We start from the raw sequence: 26,438 nt of genomic DNA, 5'->3' as shown, positions 1-26,438 counted from the left end.
CAAGTTTTTTCCTATGACCACAAAAAAATATCAATTTTGTGAAGAAAAAAAACAAACCTAGAATTTTCAATATCAAAAATATTCAACTATGCAACAAAATTTCAGGAAGTAGTGGTAAAAGTGTCATTTCATGATTTTTGTGCATAATGAGCTGTAGTGTCTATTTAAAGGTATATGTGCTGTATTAATTGGATATAAAGCAAAAGAATGAAAGCATGTGAGTTGGGTTTTTTTTTTTTATCAAGCAATATAAGTTATACACTTTAAGCAAATGATAGATAACTCCATTAAATCAAGGTAATTCCTATTTATCTGCTATCTTAATGCACTAAACGCTACATTTTTAAATATTCGTGATGTTGCATGCTAATAACAATGTGAAAGCATGGATGGCCTGCAGGCAGAATGCGTTAAGCGATAAAAGACAGTCAGATGGGGAACAGGGTCGAGAGGACCACTTTGAGCAAAGGTCATGTGGGTTATAATAGATTAAATTATTAGAATTATGCGAATTTAAATTTATTGATTGATTGTGTATTGTTTAACGTCCCTCTCAAGAATTTTTCACTCCTATGGAAGCGTCACCATTGCCGGTGAAGGGCTAAAAAATTTAAGCATTTGCTCGCGCTTACAGCCATTGAGCAGGGAGGGATCTTTATCGTTCCACACCTGCTGTGACACATGGCCTCGGATTTTGCGTCTGATCAGAAGGACCACCCCATTTTGTCACCTCTTGCGACAAGCAAGGGGGTACTGAGGACCTATTCTAACCAGGATCCCCAAGGGACTAAATTTATGTTTAACACAAAAGACTAGGTATATAAAATCTTCTTCCTCCATGATGTCTCTTTTCCTGCGCTTTTGCACACGTCCACCATAATCATTAATCCTTCATATGATAAATATGCATCAGAAAATCACCGTTTTTACTTCGCATTGAATAGACTAGGATTAATCTGACACCAATAAAAAGAATTTGTTGAAATTGTTGTATAATTATTTTTAAAAGTTTACTGTATAATGTAGTATACAGGGTTATTTTTGCCCTTGTATAAATTTGCATATGAATTCATCTCATTCTAAATTTGCCACCGTTATGTTAAAAGAGAAATCTATTTCAAGTCTAAAATTCAGACACCCAATGATGAGGGCAAAAATAAACCGAGGACAAACATTTCCCTGTATACAGAATCATAGGGACAAAATTTTAGACTGGTTCCCAACATGGAAAAATACTGTTTATTACGGCACATACACCTTTACCTAAAGCTACTGATAATGTACCCAGTGATATAATGAAATGCAAATTAATCTCTGGTTAATTTCAGAATATATTTTACTTCATAAGCTGAGACAATTAAAATCAACTTGTTAGTCCATCTGGCACACCCCTCTCTGTTTGTAGCATTAGTAAAACATTGCAATTTCAGCTGAAATGGAAGTTGAACTAACCTGGGCTAGCTGGCATGGGGGGTCCTCCAAAAGCTGAAATGTTCAACCAAAGGTATACAAGGGGGTCTAACAGAATGTTCACAATTACAACACAGAATAAGGAACCCTGTCACAAAATTCACACAATCCGCTAATGAAATACGAAATACAACAACAACAAACATATATCAAAAATTACCTCACACAACCAAACCAATAAAATACAAAGAAACACACACAAAAAAACAAACTCACAGTCAACCAATGAAATTCAGAGAAACACAGAAAATCATCCCACAGTCAACCAATGAAATTCAGAGATGCAGAAAATCATCTCACAGTCAACCAATGAAATGAACCGTACCTTTTAAAAAATGATTCAGACATACAAAAAACAGTGTTCTCATGGACTACATGTACATTAATTGGCCTTGATATATAATTGTGAAATTAAGAGTGTCTACCAAATTTATGATCAACTGAGAAATAAAAAAAAAAAGAAGATTTCAACACAATTTAATGTAGAAACACACACTTTAAATTAGTGAACTCTGTGCTCAACTGAAAACTGTGTATCTAAACAACAGAACTACCCTAAACACCTACTACTGCCATCCTCCACACTGCTCAGTCACTTCAGAAATTCTGAATCAGACGGTTGACATTGGAAACAAGAACCTCTACCAAGTCATGCATCCACCCCACCCCCCAATTTATCAAATTAAGGCATTCACTCCCCCAACATCTTGAATCCTGCACACACCACTAGGAATTCTGGATGAATCTTATTCTTGTGTACTCTTGAACAAACTGACTGTTCTCTTTCACTTCTTATCAGTTACAGGGGCATTCTTTAGCAAAAATACAGAAATCTAGATATTACTTCAAGTGTACATCTGTTCATAAACACACTCACACACACTAACTCACAGATAACAAACTTAGATCACGAATTTCACTGGCAGAGGAACCTTCAACAGACTGAGACAGAAAATGACTGAGGACAAAACTGTACAGAGGATCACTCTAATTTCATAAACCTGAACCAGTTCCCAACATGGTGGCTCCAGCACCACCTAGAGTGGCTCCTGCACCACCTACAGAAGACAGAGAACCCAGGCTATCGTTAGGAAGGGAGCAACCTGCTCCGAGGATGCTGGTTCCCGTCCCCAAAGTAGACAGAGTGGTTAGATTAGAAGTCTCTATCTGGCCTGAGCTGCTGACTCCGAAACTCCCGAGGGAGGACAATGCCATCATATCAGAGGTATCGTCCTCTTTCGAAGCCTCCACACTAAATATACCACCAGAGGCGAGCCCGCTATTCGTGGTTACCGTGGACGACCGACAGGTGGGCATTAGGGGATCTAGAGATTCGAAGACGTCCTCCTGCGACAGCAAGTCTGGCAGTGCGAACAAATAAAGAATCAGAATTACCTCCCTTGTTTAAAGAAATTTTTCTACTAGTCCTCTGTGTACTGAAAATTTCAGTTTTATTCAGTGGAATAAACATGAAAACTCAAACATGCCCAGAAAAAGAAGCAACCTTTTAAGATTGTTGATGGTCAGTCAGTTTGGTTTTATATACATAAAGATCACTCACTTATTCTAGCCATTGAAAAAAATCATGAATTTTGGTCATTGATGAATGAACACAAAAATGTATAGTAATCCAGCATCACAGAATGAAGTAAAATTTACAAAACCAGTCACATGTGACTATTCTACAGTGTAATCTGAGTACTATATAAGTATGGGAAAGTGAATATGTAGTATATATATATCGAACACAACAATACCTGGTTTTTGTGAAGTCTGGGGTACTAAGAGACCCGTGGCACCAGTTAGTTGGCCTGGAGACAGACGATAAGTAAAACATGCAGTTATAAACAAATAGGCAAATACACAATCACCTTGTCACATGCCATTGCTTGAAACAACCCGCCCCATCCCATTTCATCCTCAACATTCTCATTCATTTAATTCTTTTTGAAATATTTTTTTTTCAGCATACAAAGTATTTATATTTACTTTATAGTAAAAATGTAGTAAAAGTTTATTTTCTTGCATCAGTTTATATACAAAAGTTTGAATGGACAAATCCAGTAATGCTGGCAATAAAGTGTATGCTGGATACATCAATGATTCTGAATAATCGGTTTTCCAACTAAAGATTCATAAACAAACACTATAATATGGTTTATCAAAAATGTTTGATGGACAAACAAAACTTTGATAATTTTGAAAAATCCCCTTTCCATCTTAAATTTCCAGACAATAAATATTGTTTTCTTTCTGAAAACTACAATTTGCAATTATTACAATGGCATGCTGCATTGGTAATTCATGCAATTAAAAAAGTCAAAAGTTTGTTAGTAAAATTAAAATATTACAGAGAATGATGTGCAAACAATGATTAGCAGATCAGACTGAATAGAATGCAGGTACACAGTACATCCCCAGCCCATACATTCTCTCCGTGACCGTGAATTATATCACGGGGTCATTCAAACCTGTGTAGATTAATTTTTGCAGATTGAAAAAATATCAAGGATCTACTTTCAGTACATGAACACATGCATTAGTTCATAAGTTGGGTATTTCTTTGAAGATTTGAATTCAAGTGAAAGGGTACCCATGAAATTTAGTCATAACCTACTGTACATTGATAGAATATCATTAAGCAGACCTACATTAACAAAATATCACTGGACAGACTCTACCTACATCAACAAAATATCACTAAGCTTTCCCAAGATGAAATTTTCATTGAAAGTACAAGTATGTCACACCTGAAATTTTGCTGAAACCGAATATCACAAATTTTACCACCAAAGTTTATTTGTATTTACTATGTTGTAAGCGTGATCTAGGTTAAGTAAAAATTAAAAAAAAATATATTACCAGTCACATTTACACTTAAACAAGGCATACATTTATCAAACCCCATTCCCTAACTATTAAGCAGAACAAAATGTTAATAGATGGTGAAACAAAGACGAGAAAACTGTTGTTAGCACAGTGTCTAGGCCTGAGCATGCTCAAACGAGGATCATACCCATTGCTGTGGAAGCAGTCTGGTTTGGGAACACTTTCTCAAAATCAACATCAGATGTGAACATGCCACTTGTTGCTAGCAAGGAACAAATTTTTACAGTCATCAAAATTAAACTTCTGTCAATATTAGCAAGTTTAAAGTTAAATATTTACTGAATTTTCAAGTTAATAGGAAAACTTCCAAGGAGAAGAATAAAAAGATGGGAGAGGTATAAACTGCCATGCGCTGTACTTACTTAGTACGATGGGTTTATAATTTATGGACTTGGGTCAATATGATGGCATTTAAGGAAACAGGTTGTTATTAAATCATTTGTTATACAGGATACATAATTTCCAATCATATAAAATTTCCATTTATGCATACTAAGTTACATGTACTTATGACAGTCACATGTCTTTATCAGACAGTTACATGACCTTTATCAGACAGTCACATGACCTTTATCAGACACTTATCCGTATCAGACTAAGTCACATGTCCTTATCAAACTAAGTCACATGTCCTTACCAGACTCAGTCACATGTCCTTACCAGACTCAGTCACATGACTTACCAGACTCAGTCACATGTCCTTACCAGACTCAGTCACATGACTTACCAGGAACACTGGGATTAGGCGTATTATTCCACTGAGCAAAGGTGTTGGGCTGGCTCATGGCTTGTGTCGACGCCTGCATCGCCATGACGTTTTGCACATTCTGAACAAATGGATTCCCCGACAGACTCAACAAGTCATCACTAGCCTTGAGGGGCTGGCCTGACTTGGAGGGGGAGCCTAATAAATCGCTTGTCCCATTTGGCGTCTGAGTTGCGAAGGGATTGGAGGAGAGGGAACCAGCTTGCTGTGGGGACTGGCCTAGTTCTTTCAGCCTTTGTTCCTGTGTGCGAGATCAAACATAATTTTTTGTTAAGAACATGAGGGTATGAATTGACACGCGCTTGCAATTCTTGAAAAGTATGCCAGCGTGAAGCATCACACTTCATACCTCGCATATTTTCAAAAATGAAATTCATTATTTTTTTTTCATTTGCATTCCACTTTCATTGCCATCAGAATTGCCAGCTATTGAAATGAAGACACAACATATTTATCAAGATTCATATGCACAATGTTCACAATTGCATCGCATTCATGAAGAAATAGCTATCATTAGAATTTGTAAAGATATCAAAGGCAAAAGCATTGGAACTTATAACCATCATAGGTCGAGAAATTCATTGTCCACTTCTGTTAGCAACATAATTAAGAGAGCCTACATTATTGAGAACAGGTGCTTGAGATGCCTGTAGTAGTAGTGAGGACTTGTTTGGGGGTTTCCTCATAAAAATTTTGTTTTCTCCTTATCTTACGAAAATTGTAAACCTGTTTGAACATCATGGAATATAAAAACACAAAACAAACCCTTCAAATGAATCTGTGTTCAATGAATGGATATAGTTAAATTGCATTCAAAGTATATATCTTTGTGTTTTCATTCTAAAACATATGTACATTACACAGTTTTCAAGCACTTACGTGTGTTTGTCATTTACTCATGGCAGAAAATGTGTGCGAGTGTGTAGACAGTGTATGTTTGTATACTTAAATTTATATCAATCCGACGGATCATCGGTTCACGCTCTCCGTAACATGTGACTTACATACAACTCAATCCGACGGATCATCGGTTCACGCTCTCCGTACCATGTGACTTACATACAACTCAATCCGACGGATCATCGGTTAACGCTCTCCGTACCATGTGACTTACATACAACTCAATCTGATGGATCATCGGTTAACGCTCTCCGTACCATGTGACTTACATACAACTTGGAATGGATCAGCTGAGAAGTGGAACATGGCAGCATGCATAAAGAATCATCTTGTGCAAAACTAAAACTTTTACGAATAATATTTTCACTCTTCCACATCAAATTTTGTCATCCGCTTACTATAAATCAAGTGTGTCAGTTGAAAATGCTAAACATCATCATACACAAGGTGAACGGCAGTCTCAAAATTCATCATCATCATGATAGAATTAAAAAATCATTGCCATCAAAACAATTTGATTTTGTTTCACCATCTGTCAGTGTTTATAATCATGTATATTTATATATACATGTTTATATAAAATCTTACACGCAATGTTACACTGCACACAAACTACTCTATCCTATCTAAAACATTACAACATGCATACCTCACAACAATTAATAAATTAATAAAACAAAATCCAACCTACGCAATACCTGAATTCTGGTCCTCTCCGACAACCCACCATACCTCACTACAGCACTACAAACTTGTCTACAGAGACTGGGTGTTCTCAGTTTTTCAGCAACTTTGTCATCCGGTGGTTATTATTAACACTGTGCACTACCCCCACCCCATCTCCAAACTTCATCTGACATTCCATCTCATTCAAGATTATGCTTATTATTTTTTTTTTCATTTCGACAGTTGCCCTGATTTATTGCTGAGAAATCCCCTAATGTGTTCCATGACCTACACAGGTAGTAGTTACCTTAGCTGGAGAATCAGCAGTGCTCTTGCCAATCTGTTCCTTCTACAGGGAATGGATGAGAAAGAGAAAAGTCAAACATCAGCATAACAACATGCACACTACAGCAATCAGTCAGGGTCGTCACTGACCAATCAAATGCAACAAGGGTCATCAGTAACCAGATTAATGCAGTTCAAGGCTCACTTCTGACCAATCAAACCAAAGGACACACATCATGCAAATTACACCATAGCAGCAGCACATTTTAACCTGAAATAACCCTTTGGTTTGATTGGTAAGCTGCATCACACATACCTAGCATAGATAAAAATAGAGAAGTTTATTTTCTAGCTTTCTGATTAAACTTTTCATTACTGGAAGAACATACAGCAGGCTTTAGAGACTTGGAAAAGAACCATCAATTAAGAATTTTTTTAACACATCCCCATTTTATCAATGTTACGGATTTATTTCTCCTTAGCCTGCTTCTGTTCTTCACAATTCATCACTAGCTGCTGTGTTACAATGTATGTGTACTTATTTTTGCATGTCTAAAATTTGGGGCAGTCGGAGGTGATGCACAATTTGATGTAATCTCTTGTTCTGTGTTTGATAACGGATGTAGAGAGATTTTCATAATTCCATACAATAGTGTTCATATTTCACTGCCAAAATTTGAATCCTGCTAAAATAAGTACACATCCAGTATACGTATTCCTCATTGTCAGTATAGGATCAAAACCTGTCCACTTTGTTAACATGGTGCATTCATGCATTAAGTAACAAAAATATCATATTAATTTTGTGGTTATACCACAAGGTGGTTTCAAATTCTGTACAAATTAACAAAATAGAGTTGGTTATTCTACATCATGACATAGCATTCTTTTAATTCATAAATAGTTAAAATAAAACCATTCGGTATTTCATAGCGATGACATGGTTCAAAACTTACACTGGTTAACAGAATGCAGTGCATCAAAGAACGAAGACGTGTAAATGAATGAAGATGAAAGATGACAATATGCACAAAACATTTTATGGCGGCTAGCAAAACAACAAGCAGAATAAAACAAGGCTACGTTCAAAGTTATCTACCTTGAGTTGCTGAAGTCGAATGTTCTCCTCCTCCAGAATGCGTTGTCGTTCCTCCTCGGATACGCTAATGGTTGGTGTGTTGTTCGAGATTGTACTAATGGCGGCAGCGAAACCTACTGGCCTGTGGAAACACAATGGTTCAAACAATATTCATCTTGTTAGCCAATATCACAATACAGCACACCATTTGCATACTGTTGAACATCTTCAATTGCAATTCACTTTAGATAAATCCCATGATAACCTTCATTTCTTATTTGTAAAATGTTGTGTAAAGCAGGACAACAGAAATATCTGAGACATTTAATAGCCTGGCGAATATATTTCTCAAACACAGAAAACTGTATCTCAAACGATACAAAACAAGCTTTGTACCGTGTACATGAAAATTTACAGAAAATATCGTGAATCTTGAGTCGAAAAACCATTTAGTGCTCAAACCATTTGTGAAGAAAAACTCTCACACTTAGGCCACTCAGTGTTATTGCTCCTGTAAAGCAATCAACAAAACAATGCTGGCCTGAAAACCTCCCCCTGTCACAGCTGCTGTGTCACAGCGGTATAACAACCAAGAGATTTGATTTGATTGATCAGCTGATTGAAAGTGAATTTGAAGTTAGTGTAATAAACTGTTCAGAATAGTCATGGAAAGTCTCGGCACTACACGTAGATATTTACAGTATTACTTGTGAACCTGTGTTACAGTGATCATTTCATGTGTACTCTTAACACCTATCTATAAATAAGAATTTTTTTTTTTACAAACTTATAGGAAATAATTCAATTTAAACACTTATTTTAAAACTTATCAGTCCTATCCTAGAAAATTCTAAGAGTACCTCATAGATATAGTGAAGGAGATACCATTTCAAGCTTTTGATTAACATTTTAAGTTTACATAAACATTGAAAATGTGAATCAAATCACCTTTAAGGAGGTATGCTACACCAGAAAAATTTGATGTACATGTAGATGAAAAGTGGAGGATATGTACAATAATATTTTGAAGTTGAAATTTTTCAAATTTATATTTTGTCAAAAAATACAGTTTTAGTAGAAGGTAATCTGAAAAAAATTAAAACACCTGCTGGATTCAAACCTGCGACCTACAGTTCAGCAGTCGGTATGCTAATCTACTGAGCTATTCGGCTACGTATTTAAATTGAAAAGGAAAAGTCAAATATTGCTGATATTGATTTTTTTTCTCCATGTTTTTAAAGGAAGTCAGCCATTATGACGATGTAGAGTACCTCCTTAAATAGGATCAACTTGTCATAATATCTCAAAACAGTACATAAAAGAAGTTCCCTCCCCTTACATAACACCTCAAATCATGAGTGAAATCTCAAGTCATACTCACGCTGGAATACATATACTGTAACAAATAACAGTGCACAATCAAAGAACTGTGAGTAATGACGGTCACATCTTCAACAATCAACAAGGGAAATATCAATTACAAAATTTAACAAATTGACAGGAGTTATCTTCCTTGACTTCCTACATCTCTACATTACTGACAGGAGTTATATTCCTTGACTTCCTACATCTCTACATTACTGACAGAAGTTATAATTTTGACTTCCTAAATCACTGACAGGAGTTATAGCCATGTTTTGATGGCATGACCGACAGATATGATGTCCCTAGCTGTTTTAAAGGCACCACAGACAGTATGGTGACCCTGTTTCAATGACATTAGTTATATAGATCCACTGACCAGAGTTGTGGCCCCTGACAGTTTTAATGTCAGTACATTGTACTTATTTAAAGCTGTGACACCTAACTGTTTAATTAAAGTACTTACTTAAACCTCCTGACCAGAGTTGTTGTCCCTAACAATTTTACTGGCCAAACGTACTTAGAACCACTGACTAAAGTTGTAGCCCATAACAATTCTACTGGCCAAATTTACTTAGAACCACTGACTGGAGTTGTGGCCCATGGCAATTTTAATTACAGTACAGGAACTTATTTAGAACTGCTGACTGGAGTTATGGCCCCTACCTGTTTTAATTACAATACTTATTTCGAGTCGCTGAACAGAGTTGTGACCCTTGACAGTTTTAATGACAATACAATGTACTAATTTAAAGCTGTTGACGAGAGTTGTGGCCCTTAACCATTCTAATTACACTACCTAATTAGAGCTAATGACTGGAGTTGTGGCCCCTAACCATCTTACTGGCCAAACTTACTTAGAACCACTGACTGGAGTTGTGGCCCCTTTCTTGCCATCCAATGACTGGTAATGCTGTTCTAGGGCGTCTAAGAGACTCGACGGGGCCTGTAAACATAACACAGAATTCAGCTAAAGTCAGAAAATAGATTTATACAAATTACAAGAGATTCTATAAATCAAATGTCATGAATACAGACATTCCCTCAATTCTCATGCTTCTTCAATTTCACAATCTTATTTCACATCTAATACAATATTTGCAAAATAATGTAAAACTTTTTAATAGCTTTGGTTTATTTAAATATTAGCATGTTATCCAGAAAGACTAGGTTTCTAAAGCATGCATGCCATGATCAAAATGCCATATCCATTTGAAGAAAGCCATAACATAGAGGAGACAGAATCATGACTGATTTCAAACCAATGTTCAACAAACAGTTCACAAAATATATGTGCCAGTTTTACACGAATGCCCCTAATGACATTCAGGTTTGATACATTCCAAGGATGTTAAATAGAAAAAAACAAGAGGCCCATGAGCCACATTGATCACCTGAGCCACCTAGGTCCTGCTGTTCTTCATCAGAAGATTTTAAAAGATTTTGACCCTCTATAATCCCATGGCAAATTTTGACCCATGTTATGACCCCAACCCAGCCCCATCATGGCATAGGGTCATGATTTAACTGAAGTTAAATCCACACTACATAGGCATGTTTTTATACGAATATGACTAACATGGCATTGTTGTTCTGGAGAAGATTTCTGAAATATTTCCCCCCTACATTCATGTATTATGAATGATACTTGATCCCTAATTTCAGCCTCACCCTACCCCTAGAGTCCATGAATAAAAGATGGATGGGAATGTTTGCATATTGATGTGATAGTGCGAGGTAACGAATTAATAACCCTTGACTTGTGAAGATGTTAGTGCGAGGTAATGAATCAATAACGCTTGACTTGTGAAGATGGTGTTAGTGTGGTTCGACTACTCCTGAAGATTTTAACAAACACAAATCCACACGAACTGTTGATGCTGACTAATATGACTATCCACAAAAACTGTTGATGCTGACTAATATGACTATCCACACTAACTGTTGATGTTGACTAATATGACTGTCCACATGAACTGTTGATGTTGACTAATATGACTATCCACATGAACTGTTGATGCTGACAGCTGACTAATATGATTATCCACACTAACTGTTGATGTTGACTAATATGACTATCCACACGAACTGTTGATGTTGACTAATATGATTATCCACACTAACTGTTGATGTTGACTAATATGATTATCCACACGAACTGTTGATGTTGACTAATATGATTATCCACACGAACTGTTGATGTTGACTAATATGATTATCCACACGAACTGTTGATGCTGACTAATATGATTATCCACACGAACTGTTGATGCTGATTAATATGATTATCCTCACGAACTGTTGATGCTGACTAATATGATTATCCACACTAACTGTTGATGTTGACTAATATGATTATCCACAAAAACTGTTGATGCTGACTAATATGATATATCCACAAAAATTGTTGATGCTGACTAGTGACTATCAAGGCACTGTTAGGCTCGAGAAAAAAATATTTTTAAAGTATTATAGAATCATTTAAATTCATGGGGGCCAATTTTTGTGGATTGCTGAATTTTTACGGGTTTGTGGGGACGTAATTTCGTGGATTTATATATTTGTAAGAAAGGTAACTCTGGAATGTTTGCTTTGTCTTTATTCTTTGAGGATGTAAATTCGTGGGTGAGGGGTACCCACGAATTCCACGAAAATTGAGTCACCACAAATTCTAATGATTCCACAGTATTTTTAATACATTCTCGTATAACTTCTTTCCCCTATTGTATCCCCCCTTCCCCCATCACCACACGGAATGTAATCTCCCTGAGGATTCTTGCATATTAATGAAAAGTAATCAATCTCATAAATCCCGTAGAGAATGCAATGCATGGCCTCGTAGTTCTTCAGAAAAGATATTTTTGAAGATATTTCCTACATATACCCATGTAAAACTTTGATCTCCTCTTGTGGACTACTAAGCGTGAAATACCATGACGGACGGAAAGGGATAATACTATACGCCCCAACCATTTCATAGCGATGACGTTAAAATCACATAATTCTGATTAACATAACACTGATCTTGCCATCTATATAAAACCATGACATATTCCTATATCAAAATAATTTTATAACAATTAAGCAAAAAGTCTAGCAATTCGAAATTTTTTTAGGAGGTTAAAAATCTTTAAGGGGCTACTACTGCAGCAATTAATACCTCCACCATTGTATACATGTAAGAGGGCCAGTATCAGACCTTCTTTCTGTAGCAGCAAGATAAAACATGTTAGAGTTAGCAGCTATGGTATAGGCAATATATAGATACAACAAATACAACAAGAGGCCCATGGGCCACGTTGCTCACCTGAGTCACCTTGGCCCATATCGAAAGATTTTCCCTATATATTCGCAAGTAAAACTTTGATCGCTATTGTGGCCCCAACCTAACCCCCAAGGCCCATTATTTTTACAAACTTGAATAGATCTGCACTATGTCAGGAAGCTTTCATATAAATGTCAGCTCTTCTAGCCCAGTGGTTCTTGAGAAGATTTTTAAATGACCCCACTCTATTTTAGTATTTTTGTCATTATCTTCCCTTTGAAGGGGGGTATGGCCCTTCATTTGAACAAACTTGAAAGACTTTCACCCATGGATGCTTTTTGCCAAGTTTGGTTGAAATTGGTCCAGTGGTTCTGAAGAAGTTGAAAATGTGAAAAGTTTACAGACAGAAACGGACGGACGGACAGACGACAGACAACAGGCGATCAGAAAAGCTCTCTTGAGCTGAAAGCTCAAGTTTTAACTAAAAATGGCTTAAAATTATCAACAGTTCAATGGGCCATAAGTCAAGAATGTATTTCATTATGTTATACAAGAGTACCACAAATGGTATAACATACACCCATTAGACCTTCGTGCAATATCTGTATCCATGGTGAGAAAAAGTCCAGAAAACTATTTGACCTACTTTCAGCCCTAAAGTATGTCATGGTGCACCAATCAAGTTGAAATGTGAACTGATTATGTATTTCTCTGAGAGGGCGGTTGCGACAAATTTTAGAGCAACACTTGTATTCATAAAAAACAAAATTAAAATACGAAAACAGGGTTTTTGTACTAAGTGATACTACAACCTTGACCTTTGACAAACAATAGGCATCTACCACTTGGCATAAGGTGTATGTGTACCAGGTTTGATGATACTAGCCCCAATAGTTTGGTTTGTATTCTGCCTACAAGGTTTTTCTATTAACTGATACTACGACCTTGACCTTGAAAAACAATATGCATCTTCCTCTCATTATGTTGATCAAATTATGATCTTGACCTTAAAAAACATTAGGCATCTTTCTCTCATCATGGTGATCGAATGTACCTTGTTGTAAGATCCTAGCCTCAATAGTTTGGTCTTATTCTGCTTCCAAGGTTTCCCTCTTAACTGACACTATGACCTTAACCTTTGACATTGAAAAACAATAGGCATCTTTCCCTCACCATGCTGATTAAATGTACCAAGTTGTAAGATCCTGTATTTGCATTTTGCCTACAAGGTCTGGACAGAAGACAGATGTCACTATACCATAATATGTCTTGTCCTTGTCAGGGCATATCAAAAAAGCTGTTGAAAATATTGTTTTGGCTGCCTGCAAATTATACAGTAGAAATTAAAAACAAAAATATATGGATCAAAAACAGAGACTGGCCAACTCTGACCATGATGACTGACAGATGATGAGTGACTGATATTTAAATTTAAGGCAACGTGCTGTCTAGCAAGGATTCTAACTGCAGCAAACATTTTGTTGATAGAGATTCAGAGAGTAATCAAAGTAAGCAGAATGTTTGTAAATCTACCTGAGTATCCTGAAATACACAAAACTGGGTTTATTTTCCCATATCAACAAATGAATTAAAACACATTAATGTAACAAAATGAGGCATAATATCTGGCCCATTAACAGAATTATCAAATATCAAACTTTAGTACAGTGTCAGTTTAGTGAAGGTGCAACTTTTGATACAACCACTTTAAAACCATGATGGCCATTTTAGAATATCATTCACCTTCTATAACACTCCTAGTTACCGTGAAATGCAACTAATCGGCAATTATTATCTTAAAAGCAACTCATTTTGATTGATCTGAACAATTAAGTCCAAAGTCAAACATACGTTCGTTATTCTGGTCGGGATTTTTCGAAGGAAACTGCAGTCCAAACTTGGACTAAAGTCTGAGATTTTGCTCAAATTTTGACTGCTCAAATAAAAGAAAACGCAAACTTCAGTGTGACATTTTTTTTTTGAGAAATACAAGCCTGAACATCATCCATTGTCAATCGATGTTTGGTAATCTGAACATTGGAGATGCTGGACTTTTTATGATGTACAGTTACATAAGGAGTAATTTATAAGGATATAACAATGACGTATGGATTGATTGATTGGCTTTGAACATTGTTCAGGTTAACATTGTCTGACATTTGGATTTGTTCAGTGTCTCAATAATGGGTCAATGTTTTTCTCAGATATATTTCTCCAAGATCTGCCGAGGTTACATTTTTTGTATTATTACTGTCTGTAATTCATAAGGTTTCTGATTTCTCCATCTGAATAATGAGAGTGAACTTTCTTGTATCAAATGCCATTTTTGGCACAGATGTAAACATTACAATTATAACAAAGTCTTGGAAATTAATGAGCTGGATTTTGGACCAAAATTTGGCTATGTTCTTGGGCAACATTTGGTCCTCTATAATCAAATTGTATTATCAGTATAAAAGAACAAAATTAATAATCAAAAAAGATCTAATACAATAAAACATGGTTAGGCCATCATCAAAAATACATTTGTTTGATGTACTCTGACCCACATTTTTCAAGGTGGGTCAGTAGGTAGGTTTTTTTTTTTTTTTGAACGTCATGAAATTTTTTAATATTTTCTTTTAAGATACGGAGAATTTTCTATTTTTCAAGGGAACTACAAAAAAAAAATGAAATTTTGAATTGCTGAAAAAAATGATTGGGTAGGAGCAAATTTGACAGGTCGGTCGGAGTACATCAAACAAATCAATTTTTATTTTTGGCCTTATAGTAAACCACAAGAGCCAGCAGAAAACAGTTCATTATAACCAAACTTTGTTATATCCAAAATTTTCCTATTCTAAATGAATAAATATCACTTTGCAATAAGCTTGAATTTGTAGTAAGTGTGTTCGTTAAAACTTGAATCTGTTATATGTGTCTTCATTATAAGCTTGAATTCATTATAAGCGTGTTCATTATAAGCATGTTAAACTGTACTGATTTTCCAACTCTCTCAAAATGTTCATCTATCAGCATGATCTAATAGACTTTACCTATCACATATAGCAACTAGAGCTGTGTTTATAGAGAAACTACTAACTCCCCCCAAGCTTACAGTGAAATCTTTATTCCGTTGGGGCTAAATATTCGTGGATAATGTTATTACATCTATCCCACGAATTTCAAACCACGATGAAATTCACTATTCAAAATGCAGAAAATATACCTATGAAAATATATCGCAAACGATGTTGTAAAATGTAAAATGTACAAAGATTTGCCCCTATGAATTTCAATGACTCATCACTAATAATAATTTTTTCATATCTTCTACTACAGACCTTGAAAAATTACCTTGGTTGAAGGCCATGACCCATCATACATTTTAAAGCCACTATCATCCAAAGCCTGAACTTTCAATGGCTTTGCAAAGTATAGTCCAGATAAAAACTTCAATTTTTTTCTTTATCAGTGACCTTGATCTTAACCAAATGACCTACATTGCTAAGAGTCATGATACAAAAGCAATATCTATCCATTACAAAAGTTACGATCAGGAAAAACTGCGGGACAGTGATTCCCGTATACCCTACAGACAAGGAGGGCTCGTTTACAAGGGTATAAAACGACAAATGTCAAACAGGAAAACTCATATGAAACATCAGATTGTGTGAGCTTATCAATTCAAATAAAAACTGCATAACAAAATTTCAATACAAAGAGTTGAGGTTAAGGTGAAATATTTGGTAAAGGAATAAAATCATTAGTCATGGTATTCAGTGTTTCACGGGTTTAATTATGCAGCAGGTTCTAGGGATTTATCTAAGCTAATACAAACAGGAAAATGTACCCTTTTTCTTTGTGAATATATATATATATATATATATCCTCTTTAGATAAAAACAAAACAAAAACAAAAAATTAATAAAAAAAATCTTGAAATAAAACAATTTTGAAAAAAATCCCACAAAACTTATTTTTGTTTCCATTTTGATTTGTCTTCCAGAATTAGTCATCATGTGAAGAATATGTAGTGACATAGAAATGCCTTTAAAAGCCCTCAAAAATGTATGATTTTGCATCAATCATTTTTCCAAAAAAAATTTCCAGCTGGAATGGGGATATTTTTCCAACGGATAAATGTCCAAGGAGGGGGGATAACTGTATTTGTGATGCTCATTTTCTAAATCACTTTTCCTAGGACATGGGTAATAAAAGTAATTGCATAGATAAATCCCTGTGTTTAGTAGAGGTTAAGGTGAGCTGTATGAACATGACATTAAAACAAGGTGATGAGAATGAATTCAACAGAAAAAGTGCATAGAACAAGTGTTTAAAGCAATATTAGCTGCCATTTTGGTGTCAGAATTTTTTTGTTATAAAATTGGGATTTACTATTTCAATAAGAGAATTATTTGTGTTAGAAAACCTTTTCAGGGGCTCTAAAGGAAGCAAAGTTACATCATTGTCTTCCCGTACAAAAATGACTTCTATATAATGCCCTATAAATCCAATAGAACGGAATTCATCATTTTGATTAATTTTTCCAACTTAGTTTTAATCTTATCAATGATTATGGTTAAAGTTATACATATACAAAATTATAATAACAGTACATTTTTACTATCTTTTTTAGGTGTAGAACTAATATTGCTTTAAACACAAAAAATAATTGTGATGAACTTTTATACCCAAACAGTAGAGGTTGGAGGTGGACCATTGTAACATACACACACTGTTTTTCAGTCAAAATTCATACATGCCTGGCCTATGTACACAAGCATGAATGTCTTTATAAGAAGTGGATTTAATTTTATCACTCACAGAATTAGCATTGCTCTTCAATCCCTATCGATGAGAAAAACGGAACTAGAGATAGATTCAAACTGACATATTCTTCATATAGACAGGTTAAAGTGACCCACCTGTGTCTGTTCATATGTGTAGCGATAGTAGATGAGCGGATCTAATTAGATTGAATTAACTTGCTATATATCATTTACTCATGGCATTCCCTGAAATCTATTTCATTAGTACTGTCTACAAATGATCAAAATTATATGGGTGTGTATATATATAATTCATATACACACAGTGTTGGTGTCAAGATGCCTAACAGAACTAAAGAAAATCTTTAGGAGTATTGATGTGTTTACTGATTTTAATTTTCTGCAGCTTGCTTTAGATTGAGAAATAGTTTTAAACTTAGAAATTTGAGAGTTTTAAGCATATCTTCTATAACATATTCCCCGAATGTGCAAGTCTTGTTGCAAATGTGAAATAAGGAAAGACAATCCAATTTAATGTTCCATAATGTTCCATTCACTTTTTCAACTTTTTTTCATAATTAACAGTAAACTGTCACATATTTCTGGTACATGTAATTCAGAACTACACACCACCCTCAAACATGCATGTAACCCTGACAAAAATAAAAAAAAATTTAAAAAACCTCCTTCGCTATTTTGATCAGAGAATATATCAAAAGTTATCAAACTGTTTTGGAGTTTGATCAGGGCTGAACTATTTTATGGGTAGAACAGTTCACACAGAATTGATGGTTTGTACATGGCATTTTGATCACACATTACCTGTCAGTCTACGCCCCCGCACTTACCTTTGCCAGATCAGGAATATCACTTTTGTCTATACCAACACTCTGTAAAACACACAGAAAGAAATGTTAACATTAGCTGAAGATTTAATAACAATACATCTCCATCAGATTAATTCTGTACATTCTCTACAAACCAAGCAGTGTTGTGTATATTTTACTTTGGAAATTTAAACTATACAGGTAGTAAGTAAAATGACATGCATATCCACTAGGAAAAGTAGACTTAAAGCAGTGGGATATACAGTGGAGCCTTGGTAATCCGGACGCCATTAATCCGGACGCTTCACCTTCCGGACGATTTTTCTAGGGAACAGAATTTTTATACATTATTTTGCATCATTAATCCGGAAATTCGCATTCCGGATCCGGACGGTCACTTTTTACTACAAAACGTCATAATGCATTGAAAATTGTACCGTTAATCCGGACGGTAATTTTGTTAAGGGAAGGTCTGTGTCGGACAATTTTAGCAAGGCGTAAATTATAAAGAAAACATCCCAAACTGTCTAAATGAAGCGATTACCTGTACCCTGTCAACACCTCCCTTTAATTAGGTGGTGCGTGATATGTCAGTTAGATAGCACGTGCCGATCGAGACATTGTAGTGCCAATTTTCGCACATAAGATCTTTATTGCGTGTAGTGTTGAATTTTGTAAATAAATCTGTAGCATATTATTTTACAGTCTTGATCAATACCCTAATAGTATTAATAAATTAAACATCATGCCATAATGATAATTTTTTTAACTGCTACACGTATCAGTTGTACTGATTCGTAAATTGATATCGGTATAGGCCTTTCCGAAAACGTGAGTTATCTCTCTTTGTATTCTTACATTTAGTGTGAATATGACAACTTCCGGGTAGTAACATACTCATACTTCGCATATATTATAAGTTATATTAGTATGGGTCCTGTTCAAACTCGAAAACAGTTGAAATCATTTGTACGACAGAGTAAGAAAATGTTAATGGAAACAAAAACGAATTTCTTGATCGAGTCGGGTGTGATTTTTCGGGGGTTGGGGGGTTGGTTTAAAAATTAGATTGGAAATCACGCAGACATTCATTTGTTTACTTATGTCTCCAATAACGACTGACATAATTATTTTGTATGAAATCAGAACAGAACTTCTGATTCTCAAGAGATGATGGCATCTCATCAACTCAAAGCTCGGGTTTTTACAAGGATCGACACGTGCAAAGATCTTGCATAACATCCCCCTTTCCAAGATAGTAAAAAAAATCAATTAAATTAGGAAATCAACGCTCTCATTGTTTTATCAGGGCTAAAATTATTCCACCACTACCAATCGACTCTTTCAAAAATAAACCAGACTGCAATGTTTGGATAACTTTCTCCAAAGTACCTGGACGTGTTCATTCTGTGTGCAAATCGTTTGTACACAGCAGCATAAGCTGGAATTGTTAATATCAACTGATATGTTTAAAATGCAGAAAAATAGGTTTTTAATTATTTTTTAAAAATTAATTTTGTTCAATATTGCTTGATTGATATAAATTATTTTTCATAGATCTGTGTGATCCCGGGGGGGGTGGGGGGTGGGGGGGGTGGGGGGGGTGGCATATTCTCAAATGTACTCTCTGGGAAAAGATAAGTTTAACCCCCCAATAGAATGCTTTTGACGTCTCTGTATCTTCCCTCTTTTATTCGTTTTAGTCCCCTTGAAATGTACTTGATTATGTATAGGCACGTATTGTGTCATAACAGAAATTGCAATGACAGATTTAGACCCCCCTTTTCGCCACAAATATACTGAATAATTTGAGTAAAACTCCAAATATTTTACCCAAAATGGCTGTATTGACAGGTACACACTCAGGGCGTTCAATTATAAGTTATTTTATTTTCAAAACATTGCATGTGTAAAAGGTTTGTGACGACGAATTTCTTTATGGTTATACTTGTATTTGTAACTGTATAAAATTTGTGGGCAGACAGCTGGAAATCTGTCAGTGGCCTCTCACTTACAAGTACAGACTGGGATAAATTTTACTCGCCAATCGAAGAGATGGACATTTTCAGAATCCAGAGGTGTCAGTCCGACATACCTAGACGTACATCGTGGCAGAACTTTTATCGCTGAATGTACTACATTGATATTGAACAAGTAACTTCTGATGTTTTATTATAAATCTGACTGTATTAAAACACAGGCTAAAGATTCTGAGGAAATGTATGCAATACGTATGATATATACTAATTTCAGTCATAAAACATGTACAATCTTGGAAAATGGGGGGGGGGGGTGTGTGTGTGTGTGTGTGTTAGTTAGAATAATCTAACTGCGTCTCGGGAAAGGCCCTTCACTTTAACGATAGAACATTCTATCGGGGGAGGGGTCCTCCTCTACTTAAAACATTAATTTTCTATTATTTTTGCATGCAAAGTTGGTTGTTTTCACGTGTATGAAATAAACCTATGCATTGGGATTTTTTTTTATTAATGTTAAAATATTTGTTGGCGTGATTACTGTAAAATTATACGGCAATATCTTTGCGGCCTTCTGCACTGTTGATAATGACGCTTCTCGAATATACTACCCGGAAGTCTTAAACTACTGTTACGCAAGCGCACTACGTCCCGGATCAAGGAAAGATAACTCAAGTTTTCGGATTGGCCTATATTCAAATCTAAAGAGTGTAGATTATACTTCTAGATTCTGGATTTTATTCTGTTGATTGGCGTGAAATATACATGTATGTTCATGCACATGTATATATAGTATAAGTTTTTAACGTTTAGAATGTCGCGCATGTACATGTAGAATGTACTTGTGTACGATTGATTCTTGTTACGATGTTGTAAAGCTTTATTGCTTTCGAATTTTTAAACTCTGGGTAGAAGTGAGAAAATTACCATTTTAAGGAAAATGACAATTAAATTCTGTATGTACCTGTAATGTTATTTTCACCCGAGTTTTGTTCCGTTATTATTGCATCATGAAAATAATAGGTGCGCGTGACTAGATCAAAGCAGTAGTAGGTCTTGATATTACGAGCTTAAATGGTTTTGTTCTCCTGATATTGTCTTGGTTAATTATGAAATAAGAAATATAAAGTCTGGCAGATTGGAGTTTGGTTAAAGAATGTTGTCAACTGACATGATAATCACGAAATTCTTATATCAACTTTGGACGATGAAGATTGTTTTAACAGACCGCCGAACCCGTGAATCGTGACAGATGGAAATTACCGGCACGGTACATAGTTTTGAATATTTTTTTGTAGGGATCATATGTATGTACAATGTAAGCACAGGCAAATACACTGAACACGTACATCAAATTTTAGTGCTTTGAAATACATGTAAATGTTAACATTATCATAATTTATTTACTAATGCAAATGGTTAAATCCAATGATAGAATGTGTTTAATTCACTATGCATCAATAAAGTAGGCACATATTGGCTACTTATGCAAAGCTAGAAAATATGCGATTCAATTATCCGGACGCTTCATTTATCCGGACGATTTTGCTGGGAACCAAAGTGTCCGGATTAACGAGGCCCCACTGTATTTATATAGAGACAACTTTTTACTGTCGTCTTAATGTCCACTGAGATGTGAACAAACACTTTCTGTGCAATCTGAGAAATTCCCTTCAGACTGATCATCATGCCTGCATATTCCGACAATAATTAATATTTCTAGTAGTGTTAAATAAAAAATGATAATTCAAAAAATACTTTAAAAATATGAAAATTAAAGAAGAAGAATAAAATGTATAAAAAACTATACAGTCATGTATTATATTTTTCAAATTGGCTGTTTATTGAATTTCCTATAGAGATGGTAACAACTGTAAAGTTTAGATGTTTAGGGAAAATGCACCCGATAAACTATAATAAATTTATAGCACCGTCGTCCAGTTTTGCAATAATAAATCTAAAATTTAATGGGTTTAAAAAAAAAATCAAAAAAACCCCATTAACAGTAGTTCATAAAATCATGAATTTGGTCTATATAAGCAGTCTTACTAGAAAATGACATGGTTTAATCTTATGGACATCAAAGATGATCCATTCAATCAGAAAGTTTGCCTTCATGGCTGGTTTCTATACTTTTAGAAAACTTTACAAATAAGATATATAACAATTTCTGTATGTTTTACAGATATATAACTATTTCTGTATCTTTTACAGATATTTATAAAACTATTTCTGTATCTTTTACAGATCCACTGTGAAACTATTCTGTGAACTGTATTTCACATGGATAACGTCCTTTTAAATTAAGCAAAAATATCAAAATGTGTCCGAGAAAGATCGATAATTAAGATTCTTTTAATAAGGATATCTTTACTGGTATTGGATTTTAAAAAATAATCTCAGATCATTCTGTCTTAAGTCTAATACACATCATTTTGCCAAATGGTGGATTTCAATTGCCCAGTGAATGCAGAAAACAATGCAATGACAACTCTATTTTCAGTCAGTTTCCAAATTCAGGTACATGGAATTTAGTCATGCATTGGATGATATTCCTGAATACAATTTACATGTCTTTTAAACCATTTTAACAAACTACAACCCAAGAATCTCTCATTTCTTCCTTGTCATAAAAACAGAACAATATACTCAAGTGTTGTATTAGTTTGGCTGCTGAACCTCATTCTAAATTTTATTAGTACATACTTAATCCCAGATTTCTGTTTACCATCCTCGTGTGATATATATATATATATATATATATATATATATATATATATATATATTAAGAACTTTCTTATTATTTCTAAACATCTAATCTTCCTTGGTGATGAGTGATGTGGTACAAGTCATGCTGTTATATGTCCCAGAGTGCAATATACATATTAGCAAATGACTAACAAGTCGAACTGAAAATGGCACAGAAAAAGTCTCGTTCTGGTTACACTATGTATGATCACGTAGAAACACATTAGTCATAGACAGGAAGCGGACATGAAGTTGCTATGGCAACCAAAGAATACCTGATGGGGGTTTTTGGTAGCATTCTGTGAAATAAATTAATGTCATGAAAAAAAAAAAATGCAAAATTAATATCATACACAAAAAAAAACACAAACAAACCAAAAAACAAAAACCAAACCAGGCTTGGTTTGCAACCACTGTACAAAGCACAACACTGACTGTCTACTTGGTATTATATACAACCTTTCCGAATTTAGACTCCACAGTCTACCAAACGAAAAATAAAAACAAAATTCAAAATGACAAGACTACAACAGGGGATTTCCCTTCAATACGAATTGCAACAAATTCAGAGACAGGGAAACAGGAAAAGCATGGTGCCCCTGTGGAAATCCTGTAATTTGTGGGGAAATATATTTACAGGTTATAAAAGGTGCAAGATATTTACAGGTTAGTAGCTGGGACAATATATTTACAGGTTAAATAGTAATTTATTGTCCAGAACAAAATGTCAATAAGGAAGTAATGGAAATGGGACACTGACCCCCCCCCCCCCCCCCCCCCCCTTGCAGTTGCTTAATAAACCTTTAGCACTAACCAAACCAAAACCATTTTAATCATAAATACATCTAAAGATCCACTCTGAGAACCCTTTATACACTGTCAATTTTGATAGATCTGACAATGACAAGTGTAATTTATAACCATAGTTAGGACATAGGACTGAATGATAAGAACAATGTCAACTGCTCCCCTTACAGAGGAGTGTGGACAAATCTAACAACAGCCCAACAATGTCATCTGCTACCTGACCCTCCCTACACTATACAGGGGAGTGTGGACAAATCTAACAACAGCCCAACAATGTCATCTGCTACCTGACCCGCCCTACACTATACAGGGGAGTGTGGGCAAATCTAACAACAGCCCAACAATGCCATCTGCTACCTGACCCTCCCTAAACTATACAGGGGAGTGTGGACAAATCTAACAACAGCCCAACAATGTCATCTGCTACCTGACCCGCCCTACACTATACAGGGGAGTGTGGGCAAATCTAACAACAGCCCAACAATGCCATCTGCTACCTGACCCTCCCTACACTATACAGGGGAGTGTGGACAAATCTAACAACAGCCCAACAATGTCATCTGCTACCTGACCCTCCCTTCACTATACAGGGGAGTGTGGGCAAATCTAACAACAGCCCAACAATGTCATCTGCTACCTGACCCTCCCTACACTATACAGGGGAGTGTGGGCAAATCTAACAACAGCCCAACAATGCCATCTGCTACCTGACCCTCCCTACACTATACAGGGGAATGTGGACAAATCTAACAACAATCCAACAATGTCATCTGCTACCTAACCCTCCCTACAATATACAGAGGAGTGTGGACAAATCTAACAACAGTCCAAAAATGTCATCTGCTACCTGACCCTCCCTATACTATACAGGGGAGTGTGGACAAATCTAACAACAGCCTACAAACAATATTACAATGACAGAACGTTATGATTATTTACTTACTTCAGCTGTTTTCAGGAATTCTGATACTTTATCCATCCGAACTAAAAACCGCTTGTATATTTCTAAAGCATCTTTGCATTGCTTCTTATTCATGTCAAAGTATTTTTCTGGAAAAAAAATATTAAACAAACTGAAACATACTATATCTAATATATAATAATACAGTCAAACTGCATTATCTCGAACTTAATGGGACCAAGAAAAAACTTCAGAGATATCTGAGGATTTGAGATATCGAAGGTAAAATACTTGAAGAATAAGTGGTTGGGACTTCCGAATCACTTCGACATGTTCATAGTATTCAAGATACCAGTGTTCGATATACTGAAGTTCAACTGTATTTTGTCTTTCCATTAACAGTTCATGTGGAACAGAAACAGATGAACACGGGAGCATCACTAAATGTACACCAAACAAATATATGCTGGTCATTGCAACAACTGTGACCAAGTGGTCAAAATAGTGCTTATGGATTTTTTGCTATTACTGATTTAATGTGATCTTACAACTCTTGAAAAGAATGTTTTTCAAGTTTCCTATATATATATTCTCCTGTAAAACTTTGAATCAATGTAGTAGCCCTACCCTAGCATGATGCACAACAACAGGAGGAAATGCATCACAACAGGTTACCCGAGTCACTCAGATGACCTAGAAATTTCTCTAAAATGTCCTTACCTAATAAATTAATGATGCCGTCATTATAACAAGCAAACAAACGGATCAGGTCTTTAAACATAAGGAGAAAACAGGCATTGATGACACCATTGGTCAGCTCATTAGGGGCACACTGTAATAGAGAAGCTCACATATCAGTAGAAGATCTGATCCTAGCAACATGAAAATCCAGTTACTGCTTAGAATAGTACAAGGTCTATTACTACACCTGGAGGTTTTCACAAATCTCTTTTACATCTGAATCTTTTGACTAGTCTAACATCTCTATCACACCTAGATGTCTTCACAATTCTAAAATTTCTGTCTATTACACATCAACTTCAAATATTACTTATTTATCACATTGCATTATATATCATTTACCAAACATCAGAAATTAATCTACTTACATCAAATTCTAAGAGGGAGTCCAACTGTTTCTGAAGGGCTGGTAGTGTCTTTAATAGCTAGGAAAAAATGAATGAATTTCGTAATAAATGGCAAAATATGTCCCTCCCTTAATACCCACTGCTTTTGTGTAATTCAATCTACACATACAGTTGTACTGGATTTCTCCAGAATGACCAGAATACAGCATAGTTTACTGTTGCAAGGTAACTTAACATAGTAAACCAAAGTGACCTCAACAAATATACAGTCTAGCTAACAGGTGCTCTCTAGCAGATTAGTTAAACAGGTACTCTCTAGCAGATTAGCTAACAGGTGCTCTGGCAGATTAGGTAAACATGTGCACTCTGGTTGACTAATCAAAACAGGTGCACACTGTCAGACTACGTAAAACAGGTGCACTCTGGCTAACTAATCAAAACAGGTGCACTCTGGCTAACTAATCAAAACAGGTGCACTCTGGCTAACTAATCAAAACAGGTGCACTCTGGATAACTAATCAAAACAGGTGCACTCTGAATTAATCAAAACAGGTGCACACTGTCAGACTAGGTAAAACAAGTGCACTCTGGCTAACTTATTGAAACAAGTGCACTCTGGCTGACTAATTAAAGCATGTGCTTTCTGGCCGACTAGACTA

General features: G+C 35.4%; 1 protein-coding gene across 50 annotated transcripts in view; it reads right to left on the bottom strand.

Moving 5' to 3' along the window:
- Positions 1–26,438, bottom strand: part of LOC125673106 (phosphatidylinositol-binding clathrin assembly protein LAP-like) — a 57,941-nt gene that overhangs the window by 10,970 nt on the left and 20,533 nt on the right. For 6 of the 50 annotated variants that reach the window (XM_048909394.2, XM_048909404.2, XM_048909401.2 and 3 more), the window contains exons 6-20: positions 25,801–25,857; positions 25,412–25,523; positions 24,734–24,840; positions 23,259–23,282; positions 18,281–18,322; positions 17,488–17,511; positions 10,274–10,362; positions 9,436–9,450; positions 8,076–8,196; positions 6,999–7,040; positions 5,087–5,366; positions 4,487–4,561; positions 3,228–3,281; positions 2,472–2,831; positions 1,453–1,485 (exon numbers count right to left, since the gene is read on the bottom strand). In XM_048909394.2, coding sequence (XP_048765351.2) covers positions 1,453–1,485; positions 2,472–2,831; positions 3,228–3,281; positions 4,487–4,561; positions 5,087–5,366; positions 6,999–7,040; positions 8,076–8,196; positions 9,436–9,450; positions 10,274–10,362; positions 17,488–17,511; positions 18,281–18,322; positions 23,259–23,282; positions 24,734–24,840; positions 25,412–25,523; positions 25,801–25,857 — 1,435 coding nt within the window. Of the gene's footprint in view, positions 1–1,452; positions 1,486–2,471; positions 2,832–3,227; positions 3,282–4,486; positions 4,562–5,086; positions 5,367–6,998; positions 7,041–8,075; positions 8,197–9,435; positions 9,451–10,273; positions 10,363–17,487; positions 17,512–18,280; positions 18,323–23,258; positions 23,283–23,442; positions 23,467–24,733; positions 24,841–25,411; positions 25,524–25,800; positions 25,858–26,438 lie in introns of all 50 variants that reach the window. The other 44 variants (XM_048909412.2, XM_048909414.2, XM_048909413.2 and 41 more) reach the window with 29 other exon arrangements.

This window comes from Ostrea edulis, chromosome 3 (assembly GCF_947568905.1).
Source record: "Ostrea edulis chromosome 3, xbOstEdul1.1, whole genome shotgun sequence".
In the NCBI taxonomy this organism is placed as follows: domain Eukaryota; kingdom Metazoa; phylum Mollusca; class Bivalvia; order Ostreida; family Ostreidae; genus Ostrea; species Ostrea edulis.
This window is presented reverse-complemented; position numbering and strand designations above follow the sequence as displayed.